Consider the following 12,227-nt stretch of genomic DNA (forward strand, 5'->3'; position numbering starts at 1 on the left):
TAATATAGACCCTTTTAGTTTTGCCCATCTGTGACACTGGCAATTTTAGTTGCAGACTGAGCAATGAAAAATACTGTGCTGACTTGGATGCTAAGTTTGAAACATGCAGAGTTGTAGTGTGTGACTATCCTTTGACAAAGACTAGGAGATTGTACACAGGATGCCTAATTACACTTCTGGTGCACACTGACACAGCTGCTGATGTGCAGACAGCAGTATGGACTTGGCATCCATATTTCATTGTACATTAAGGTTTCTAACATGTTATCAGATTTACAGCTGCCATCACCAGTGAATGATGACCACTTTATCATTCACCTAATGAGGGTACAAACATAGATTTAGGAGTTAATTGCAGCAGAATGGGGTATTGGTTTGCTTGTGGATAGATTTTTATTCACATGAGGGTGCAGTTGGTTGGTGCAGAGAAAAACTGTAAACAGAAAGCAAGTAATAATACCTAACAGGGTAAGCAGTATGTGAGTATTTCCAGAACTCCTCATTATCTCTGAAACATCTAGTGTGCCCATTATCACTCACACTGGAAGGTATTATTATTCTTAAAAAATGGCATACAGGTTTCTAAATAATAGGACAAATGTATATATTTTATGATATTTTGATTTGATAGTTCCTCATCCACAAGTACTGAATGTCACCGCAGGTGTTTGTGTGTGTGTGTGTGTGTGTGTGTGTGTGTGTGTGTGTGTGTGTGTGTGTGTGTGTGTGTGTGTGTGTGTGTGTCTGCGCTCGCTCATGCATGTGTGTTTTTTTTCCATATTCCTGCGCATCTGTGTGTGCCTGTTTTTGGGCATGTGCAGCAATGTTTTGCACTTTCACATTTACTTTGTTGAAGCTTGACAGAGAAGCCTAACCCTGGTCCTTTTTCTGTACAGGCATTGCTATAAAGAAAATAAGGCAATTTCCTCTGGCAGCATTAAGGTAATATTACGACTTTACATGTGTGTATACATGGGAAAGGTGTAATCTCTTTTTTTCTTGTACTAAATAACACATCTGAGTTGCTTAGATGCTGAATGGAATATATGTGTTTGTGTGTGTATGTGTGTCTGTATGGGTATATCTGTGCATGCACACGTGAGCAGTTTCCTACAATTATAGCAGGGGTCCCTATTAAATTGCCGAACGTTTCAAAGTTCAAATGTCATATGGTCGACACCATATGATTGAACTTTGAAAAGTTCAAAGGTGAAAGGCAACAGCTCCATACGTGTGGAATGGGAACATTTCCCTTTTCTGCAATGAAGTGCGGTCTCGGCATTGGTATATTTAAGTAGGGGGGTGTGGTGGGTGCAGGGGGCTTGCCCCCCTGCTCAGAGCGTTAAGGTGAGTTTTTTTTTTTTTACTTTTTTTATTATATATTCGAGGTTTCAAGTTTCGCTCATATGTTGTCGAACATATGAGGTTCGAAATTTTGAAGCTTTGAATATATAATATAGACCCTTATAGCAGTGTCTCTCTCATTTCAGTGAGGATTGCAGAAACTGTTTCATTTAAACGCAAATCATGGTTTGCTGAAGATTAACTGAAATATTGTAGTGGACTTTTCGGAGAATCAGGATTTCTCTTGAAGCTTTGCAACTCTGTTAGTTCTTATGAAACAGGCTCTTACAAGTGTATCTGCAGAAAGCACATGGATTTAGTGCCATAAGAAGAAATTCTTGCTTTTCAGCAATCTTACTTTGTAAATTAATGTATCACTTTGCAAATTCCCACTTACCACTGGGATTTCTTTCATGTTTCTTGGAAAAATAAAATAAAATAATAAAGCTGAACCACTACAAGGAAAAATAAAATAAAATAAAAAAGCTGAACCACTACAATGATAATAAAACTATCTGATTCTTTTATTTTTTATGAAGCTGGAGGACTCACATATCCACTTGTTTGCGAGAGAAACCCCTCTTTTTATGGTTGCCTCTATCAACCTTCATGCAGACTTTTTCTGAAGTCATAAAACAAATCCACCACTAAACTAAGATTTCAGTTTAGTGCTGTTATCTGGTTATTCATTGTATTTTTTTCTCTTAATTTTGATAACATGCACTTAAAAAACACTAGCATAGACTAGGTTCTGGTCTTTGCTGAATCTAGTACTGTCTATGACCTTGGGAGCTTGTAAAACAGTTAATTTTTTTGTCTGCAGAAGCCTCTGTGTGAACTGGTTTGTGCTTGTTTGAGCCTGTTTGAGCATCAGGCAGCATGGAACACTATCTCGCGTAGGGATTGCTGGTTACAGATGCCTGCTCTCTAGCCTCACAAACATTACCTAAACCAAAGATCTCCATGGCTAAACTTACTGATACCTGCACCTGCCGTATTCCCTCTTCAGCTGTTAAAGCCAGACCAAGATTATTCCTGGGACCATTAACTGTCAGTTTCCCTCCTTTTCTCCTACCAGACTGGTTGACATGGGTCTACTAAGACAGTGTAGCAAATGTGGCTTGTACACTGACAACCCCCAATTCCTAAATCATTCCTGTATCATTTGTGAGAGATGCACTTACATTATGAATCTGGAATCACAGCTCTCTCGGACAATAGATAGCAATACAGAGCAGGTTGTCAGCCCACCTACCATGACTCCTACTCATGACACACACCATACACACACAGACCAACATATGTGGAGGTACTCTGAAAAAAAATCTACCTAAACACCACAGCTCTCCAAAAGACATACATAGTAAACCAACCATAACACCCAAAACACACAATACATATAATGACATAAGCACAAATGTCTCACCATCAAAGCCTGTAAGGCAATACACATCCACTCCAAATAACCTTATATCCTTCTATGAGATGGTATAAATAGCTTCACTGCACCTCCCCCCTCAGATGTAACTGGCAACTGTGCCGAGTCTTACACCAATGCCTTTTACAAACACCTGTATACCTGCACTGATGTGGCCATACCTGATAGGAACAAAACAAGCTTTTCAAGGAAGACCAAACCTGCCTGGTGGACAACTGCTATTAACAGGCTTTACAATAAGAGGAAGAAATTGTTGTCCAAAAGTAAGAGGAAACATGTTTAAACTGGAAACACTCCATCCTCAGCTTAAACAAGAAAACAAAACTTCTTGTGAAGTCCTCCAGAGCAAACTATGAATCCAAATTAACATCCTCAACTAAAGACAGCCATAAGGCATTCTTTAGTTACATCCATAACTGGTAGTTAATGATACTACATACACTGAGCCTGTGGACATAGCAAACCTGTTAGCCAACAGGTTCTGTGAAAACTGCACTCCCCTGTCCCACCACACATACCCCATGTCATTCCCTCTACATGTCCCTCACCTTGTATCTCTAGAGAGCAGGTCGTAAATGCCCGCACTAAACACAGCATCTATGGGACCTGATAACATCCCAGGCTGTGTCCTACATGGGCTCCAACAAGAATTAGCAGCAGCATTGTGTACTCTTTTCAATTATAGCCTAAGCACCAGCTTCATCCCAGCTGAATGGAAAATGACCATGTTATCCTCTTGCACAAAGGTGGTGCTTCTAATGACCCTGGGAACTATAGACCTATTAGCCTGACTAGCCTTATCTGCAATGCCATGTAGATCATCATGACCTTATCAACAAAGATAATAGGTACTATCCAAACACTCGACCCAATTCAATTTGAATTTGTCATAAGGATACCATGCCCGTTAAACCCAGTGGACATCTTAGAGACAGTCACCAAGGCCCTGGATTAGGTGAAATCTGTGCATACAGCCTACCTAGACTTAGCCAAGGCTTTTGACACTATCCCCCACTCAGGCATCATTGACAAACTCAACCATCTAGGTATCAACCCTGATATCATTAGATGGACCACTAATTGTTTCACTGATAGAACACATGTAGTCAAAATAGGGGAATCCACCTCCAGCAGCAGACCTGTAACCAGTGGTGTTCAACAGGGATCAGTCCTGGGACCTCTACTTTTTTGAATCTATTTCTCTGATGTACAAGCAAAATCTAAAGGTCTGTGGCTGATAAAGTTTGCTGATGACTGCAAACTGGGAAAGCTCATAGAATCTCCAAATTATGTCAACATCCTACAAGAGGGTCTTACATAAACAAATGATTGGTGCCAAAGTCACGGCCTTAAACTCAATGCAAAAAATGTATTATTATCCCTTTCGGTAAGAGCAATGTTCCTGCTAACTACCACATCAATAGAAAATATTCGTAGGTAAAAAACTGTTATTGGTTCTTAGAGACGCCTTCTGACAAATAGAGAACAAGTAACTGGTATCAGGAAACAGAAGGAGTCACCACGAATAAAAAGAAGCCTCCGTTGTAGTAAAAATTAAAATCCGTTTAATGTAATAAGATAAAATGAGCGCTTTCGCATAGCTAAGCTATGCTTCTTCAGATAGTCAACTCACATATACATTTCAGCTCTATTTATATACAAAAGCCATTTTTGGCGGGCTTGTTAACTGATGCAATCAAACAATCAAATTAAAACAAATGCCGAGACTTCAAATCACAAGTGTATAGAAACTAAAGCTCATGGCATTTAAAGTGTATAACAGTATTAAAACATATGGAAATATATATTAAGATATAAAACAACTTTACTGACAAGCAAAGCGATCCTGCGTGGTAACTATGTAACATTTTGTAACATTTTTTAACATCGGTTCTTAACGTGGTAAACATTGTTGCGCTTCATTCCAAGCTAAGTTAACAGCAGTGTATTACTTTCCATAAAAGAAATCAACAGGCAAAGTTCTGCTCAATGTGGCATAATAACTAGCATAACCATAGATGAATGTATGACAGAATATGATATATAACCAGCGGTTGAGAAAGTCATAAACATTACTATCACAAACGGCTTTCAATCTGTATGGCAAAATCTGTTTACCTCATTTCAGCACGCATATAAAGCCCCAAAGTGAATAATCTGGGCAATATATCCCAGCGTATGTAATGAACTACATTCACTGAATACATATTCAAGAAATACATTTTTAAAAAAGAAATACGTGTTTGGGAAAAAAGTACTTATATGGAAAGTACATATTTGAAAAATACAAGTGCTTAATAGCAGAACCTATGTGTAAGGGCGTACGCCTCAAAAGTGCTCCGTGAGGAGGTAACTCTTAGGGACGTCATGGCCAATTTCTTCATGATGCTAATATATTGTATAACTAATATGTCATGATGTTAACCTAAACTACCTAAGGTTTTCAACAGAAATATCCATTTTAGTTCACACATGCAATAATTTTAAGGCCCACATACGACAGAACAATCTAAGATCTATCAGGGTTTCACTTAAAAACTGAGTTTGAGAGTATGAAATTCAACCCTTTGTTAAGAAGATGATTCTGACATTAACAGTCAATCGGTGGTGCAGCATTAACTTCTGCAGCTGTAGGGTGTATGTAGTAGTGGTGAGTGGTATAAAGAGGTCAGTCTCTCTGCCGGTAGAGGAAGAGAGAAGAATGTGCAGTTCCAAACCAAAACAAATATCTGGCCGTTAGCATTGGAATTGAGTCTACCTTGCCTCTTAGTTCTGTTTCTAAGGCAAAATAAAAATAAAAAAAAAGTAGTCTGATATAGTTGCCTCTTACCACAAACAGAAAGTAAGGTAATTTTAAAAAAACTTGTTTTTAAAAAATAATATAAAGTAGCGTAGTAAAATATTCAGAAGATAGTCAAATAGAATTGGAATATACTGACTATGGACACACAACACAACAAGGATAGTTGTACACTACAGAACAATAGCAATATTAGAGGCGTGGTTTCCAAAAAAAAGGGACTTATCTTTGTGTAAAAGTGTCATATGTGCCCACTATCTCTAAAAAAAAACCTTTGAACATCCTCATGGTACACACATTTCATATCCACCATTTTTTTTTTGTGTGAACCTTGTTTACTTTTGTTTACTTAGCTTGTGTGTCAGCATTCTATGTGGGTCTTACAAAAAAGAAAGGAAGGAGACTTAGATATAACCCAATATACATCCATAAAGCCAATTTTAAACAAATAGACTTTATAGTAAGACATTTTTTTGCAGATATTTTTGGCTGCATCAGATAGGTAAACAGATTTTGCCATACAGATTGAAAGCCGTTTGTAGTAATGTTGTTGACTTTCTTCTCCGCTGGTTATATATATATATATCTGTCATACATTCACATATGGATTATGCTAGTTATTATGCCACATTGAGCAGAACTTTGCCTGTGCCTTTCTTTTATGGAAAGTAATAACTGCTGTTAACTTAAAATGTTACATAGTTACCACATGATATAACCGCTTTGCTTGTCAGTAAAGTTGTTTTTATATCTATATATATATATATTATATGTTTTTATAATACATACTAAATGCCATGAGCTTTAGCTTTAGTTTCTATACACTTGTGATTTGAAGTTTTCGGCATTTTGTTTTGTTTGATTTGTTTGATGCATCAGTTGCCAAGCCATAAAAAAAGCTTTTGTATATAAATAGAGCTGAAATGTATATGTGAGTTGACTATCTGTTTCCCAGAGGTTAGCGTGCCTCTGGAACTGACTCCCAATTCATGTCAAGCAGAGTACCTCTATGACCCTCTTCAAGAGCAATCCGGATGATTGGATGGGTAACAATAAATTCACCCAGAGGGTTCCACTTGTGTCACTCTTGGACAGGGACAATAGGTGCTGATCGTAGAAACAAGGTCAGAACTTGGTTAGGCTTGTAAGGACCCCAGGGCCATTAGCTTAGTAACTTCATATGATGCTATGTTCCTATGAAAATTTAATAGTTTCAGCCATACCTAAAATATAGGCGTTATTCCACAGCATTTTAAAGCACAAAGAGCCTTAAAAGTAATTAACTAGGTTCATAGGTTCATAGGTTCATACTAGGCTATCTGCCCGAGGGCATTTACAAGCCTAGCCCATAGTTTTGTGGCTTACGCCACCCCTTTAGTATGGGGAACTATACCCATTATTTTGCTGTGCCTCTGTTGAGCAGTGACACTGAGGTAATCCCTGGGGTATATCTGCGATCTCCCATCCATTGGTCAAGATTTCTCTTGAACAAGGCCAGCGAGGTGCTCTGCCTCACATATACCGGGATTTTATTCCACAGCATAGGGAGTCTTTGGGTGATGAATCTATCCCTCCAGCACATCCTATTAATAGCCGTGTCAAGGTTTAAGTCTCCCGCCCTTGTGGCTCTGACGGATCTAGATTTTTTGAGGTGAAGCATATTCATCAAATCTGGGTTTGACATGGCCTTGTATGTTAGGCAAAGGTCACCTCTGGTGATAATATTATTCTAAATAATGATATAACTGTTAGGCATACCAAATACTGGAACATACTGGAATAATAATGGACATATTACAGTATTTTGGAGTCTCTTAACATTAGGAATAAAATCTATAACTAAATGCTTGTAACAGATAGAATGTCCATGAAATAACTTATTGAATAAAACAAATGGAACATTTCTATTCTAGAAATGTTTTTTTTTTCAGATGAACATAGAATATAGACTTGCACAAATACGTGTTATACTTACAGAAATGTATGGGCACCACATTTTATTTGTTGATATAGTATAACACTTTAGTATAATATAATGGATCTAGGACTATTGAACGAAAGTTCAATAGTCCGAATCCACAATAACCGAACGCACTTTAACGAAAGCGCTTTCACTGAAAAAGCGCTTTCATTAAAGTCCGTTCGAAAAAAAAAACAAAAAACAATAAATCTTCTTTTATGCAGGGGGGCAAGCCCTCCTGGACCCCCACCCCCCTACTTTTATATTCTCACTCTGAGGTCGCACTACAGTAGGGAAAAGGGAATTCTCCCTTAACCGCACTGTAGTGAGACTGGCACAACCAGCATACATAACCAAAAGTGCTGCTTCGGTGAACAGCACTATCGGTTATGTATGTTCGATGATTTCTGCTTTGGCAGAAAGTGCCGTCGGAGATCTGTACGGATCCCAATATAATATAATATGTTAAGTGTAGTTGTATTTGAAGCTGATGCTGTAATACAAATATGAGCATGTTGAGGTATGCACACCACAGTTATTCTGAAATATTTCGGCCAGTTTTCATCATGAATGGTGCTGCAAGCAGCATGATCTGCACAGATGAGGAAAGTAGCACTGCAATACCCCTTACAGATTCGTACGTCACACTCCCAAAGGGAACACATCTCATTACGCAGGAGCTTGCATGGCTATGAGTCACTCTGCTGTGCAGACTATGCAGGTATGCAGTGGGCACCTGCCACCTCTATGTTTATCTAGTGCAGGTCTATTAAGATCCCCAGCCCAAAGATACACTCATGATAGCTATTCAAGCACAGAGACACGGACCCTCTCACATGCTATGCCAGTGTTCACACACAAACACACACACACGTACACACATACTCCCATCAGTGATCTGTGCAGGGAGAAATGGCTATGCTTCACCCTGCATAAAAGACATAGGTGTGGTAACAGCTGTTAGTACTTATGCCTCTTGTGTTTCTCAGCCATCTATGAATCCTATACATTGCAAGTCCTATAACAGGGCAGCATGGCCACTTTTGCAGATCCCTCCCAGGACTATCATATTAGCATGTGGCACTCTGAAACTCACTGCCTTAAGCTCAGAGTAGAATGGCATGATAAGGGCAACTGGAATGCTCTTATGAAGTATTTAAGAAAGATTATGCTCATTTTTCAACCGGGTTTGAATACCACCCTTCGGTTGCTTAATATATACAAAATGTAGGTTATTAATGAATATTATTATTAATATTATTTAAAGCTGCAATATGCTTAACCTAGTATTGTTTTGCCTCCTTTAACCCTTGTTTCCCCATAGTGTTCCTTCCTTGTCTGTTTTCATTTTTGTTTAATAAAGGATACAGAAAAATAAATAACTAAACAACAGTGAGGTTTATTGAAAAGAATCCTCAACCTATTTGTACAGTTGCTTGAAGATAATTTTTCTGGTTGTAAAGCAGGGTTGCTTCAGAGTTTACCTACCACCAATTTGCTTTAATTGTGTGGGTGTAGAAATAATTTAATATTTCTTCAATTCTTCCTTACTTTTCTTACAGTTCTGCATTTATGGCAACATCCATGTAAGCTCATCTTGCCTCTGTTTGTTTTTCTGTCATTTTGCAAGAATGTACTACAGAACTGGAAAGCAGGCAAACCATTTAAAGTACTCAAGACCCAGAATGATTCATTATCTTTTCTACAGTATTGAGTAATAGGTATTAATTCGTTTGTTCTATAGCTGGCAGATTTATTTCATATTCCTTATCATTGAACTATATTTCTTGAAGCGCATTCATTGCAGATGAGTGCATACTGGTCTTTAGGGACAAATGCAAGGATGCTGAAACTGATTAGCTAATGCAGTTATTGCCATTGCATGAAAAGCAAACCAATACTTTAGCCCTTAAACTTGCTGTAAAACTAGTTTAAGCTTCATTACAGTCATTGGCAGTGAGGTGAGGATCCCCAAGGCAATACTGTAGAGATGTTATTCCCACAGTATAGCCCTATTATTACATCAACTACTGCTGCAACTACAAAGTCACATAAAACTCATAACTCTGATAACATAAAGGCAAAGATGAAGTCAAGGAAACATTTCTAGCTGCTTTCTGAATAGCACTTGAGGAACAACTTGTACTGTATCATGCATGTGAAAACTTACATCCAAATACATTAAATGTATAATTGTTTTGTTTTCTCTTTCCAGGTTCATTTCACCTCATTCACTTAATGTTTGATGATTATGTACTGTACCTGCTGGAGTCTCTCCACTGCCAGGAAAGAGCTAATGAGCTAATGAGAGCAATGAAAGATGAAAGCAACACAGGTAAGCATTTCTGACACCTTGAGAATGAGTTTTGCTTTACTGTGGGTATCAACTTTGTGAACCGTGCAAATGCATACAGATGACTGATGCTTTCCTCACTAATTATTATATTTTGCTGTGCTGTACATCCCCTTTAAACTTGCACTGTACTGCTTAATGTTCCTTTGCTCTTAGTACTACATTTGTTTGCCCTCATTCCAAAGTGACCCATCATCTTCATTTTTGACAAATTTATTTTTACCAATCTTGTAAAGAAAACAATAGATAGCACTACTGGGAAACTCTTTTTTTTCAATAGCTAGCAGTACTGGGAAGATTTTTTTCAAAGTGTAACAAAAGCAAAACCAGCAATTGTTTCACCAAGTACCAAAATATGCAAAAAAAAAAAAAACTAAAACAAAATAAACAGTTTGGAAAATACATATATTAGGAAGTAATGAGTTCCTACAATTCATCAGATACAGTACATTAATTCAGGATCATGTTAGCATAAGTTCATGATAATTTGATATAAACTTCTCCATGGTACTTTTCAGTGAGATTTTTTTCCCTTAAAATTAGTTGGCAACTTGTATGTACATAATTAGTTATATAGGAAGAAAACTTTGAGGAAATCTCTTGCAGATCAGTCCACTGAGTTGTTTTAATGAATTTTACTAAAGAAGATAGAGCTACAAACAATAATGCATTATCTTTTCTTGTAACATCCAATCCAAAGTTCAAGAAAAAAACTGTTGCTAGGAGAAATCATGTACTATAATAGTGACATGACTTAAGTCAGGGATTCAGAAAGGGTTACAGTGAGAGGTAAGCCCTACCATGAGTGGCCAATCCATCATTGTAACCTTTTCCAACTCAAGAGCTAGACCTACCACATTGATTTTTCCACAATCAAAAGCATCTCTTGGAGCAATATTCTTGCTCCAAGCCTGACTAAATCTTTAGCAATACTTGTGTACCAATATTATTTCTCCTGTAATTTATGTCTGTTGTAATTTGTTAAACTACATCATAAATTTGTAAGATTGTATAACTTACATGTCTCAACAGAGTCTGTAAATTGTGCTTAATTTGTACTATATTATGTTTGCTTTTGTAACTACCTTTGGAGATTTTCTCACTGGGACTCCGCTGAAAATGGATATGTAGTCGGACTATCCCAGTCAACAAATGTAAAATAAATAAATAAGTAACTAAAAATCTCCACAGAGGGTAGTGTGGACTGCCATGGCACATGCTAATGAGGCAGTCTGGGGAATCAGCAAATACTATTTAGACAGCAGCAGTCTTCCAGAAATTCCTGTGGCTACTAATTTAATCTGCCAAGTGATTCAGAGAATTGCTTGATGTGTAAATTAACACAGCCAGACGAGAAATTTAACTTAGTGAAAAGGCTTCAGTCTTGCACTGACTTCTCAGGAATAAGTCATGGTGTAGGTAAGTGCAGCGAACCTCAGTGAAAACATAGCAGTGCAGAGGAGCAGTGTGAGTGCATACACATGCACAACAATCTGTGTGCATGTCTGCAGGGGTAGGAATGGAGTAGGATGACTCTGTGTCTCTCTGGGTGGTCACAGCATGGGAGCTAGGCAGGGAATGGACAGACTGGATATGTGTGTGTGTGTGTGTGTGTGTGTGTGTGTGTGTGTGTGTGTGTGTGTGTGTGTGTGTGTGTGTGTGTGTGTGTGTGTGTTGGAAAGTGCATGTGGGTATGAGCAAGTGTGGGGGGTGACGGTGACTGGATTTGTGTGTGTGTGTGTGTGTGTGTGTGTGTGTGTGTGTGTGTGTGTGTGTGTGTGTGTGTGTGTATGCGCACATAGACAAAGTGAAAAATAATGAGGGAATGAATATGTCCACAACAAAGAACAATTTTTAAATATCACTACAGTTCATTAAAATGTAAGTTGAAAGACAGATTTTGCATCAACATGCATTTTTCAAACAATAAGTAGAATGACACCTTAATGTCCGGCATTACTGACCAACTGCAATCCTTAATAGTTCACCTGAGAATCAAAGCTTCTGTGAGGGACAGAGCAAAGATATGCCCCCAAGTGCAGACATTCCTCTCCACCCCAAGGAAAGACAAGTGGGTTACACCCCTTCATTCTTCCCTCTCCCAGTTTGGTACTACTAGCTGAACCCCAGCTGCCTGGGTCATAGTCAGGGATCCATCCCTGTGCATCATGAAGACAGGCATAGTTTTCAGTTTTGATATTTGATTGAGACTGCTTCTGTTTAACGTTCATCTAGATGTTTAGGTCATAAAATTCTCTTCCATCCTGGCGACATTCTCTCCTGTCCTCACTCATTAAAATTATATGCTGTCAGCAACTCATCCATCCATTTC

The 12,227-nt window shown here is 38.2% G+C and overlaps 1 protein-coding gene across 2 annotated transcripts in view; it reads left to right on the plus strand.

Annotated features, from left to right (window-relative positions):
• Window positions 1-12,227, plus strand: part of RFX4 (regulatory factor X4) — a 690,122-nt gene that overhangs the window by 527,474 nt on the left and 150,421 nt on the right. For both annotated transcript variants that reach the window (XM_044088142.1, XM_044088143.1), the window contains exon 14: window positions 9,758-9,877. In XM_044088142.1, the coding sequence (XP_043944077.1) occupies window positions 9,758-9,877 (120 nt within the window). The remainder of the gene's footprint in view (window positions 1-9,757; window positions 9,878-12,227) is intronic.

Source organism: Protopterus annectens, chromosome 11.part0 (genome assembly GCF_019279795.1).
Source record: "Protopterus annectens isolate FY-2018-M chromosome 11.part0, PAN1.0, whole genome shotgun sequence".
Classification (NCBI taxonomy): Eukaryota; Metazoa; Chordata; order Ceratodontiformes; family Protopteridae; genus Protopterus; species Protopterus annectens.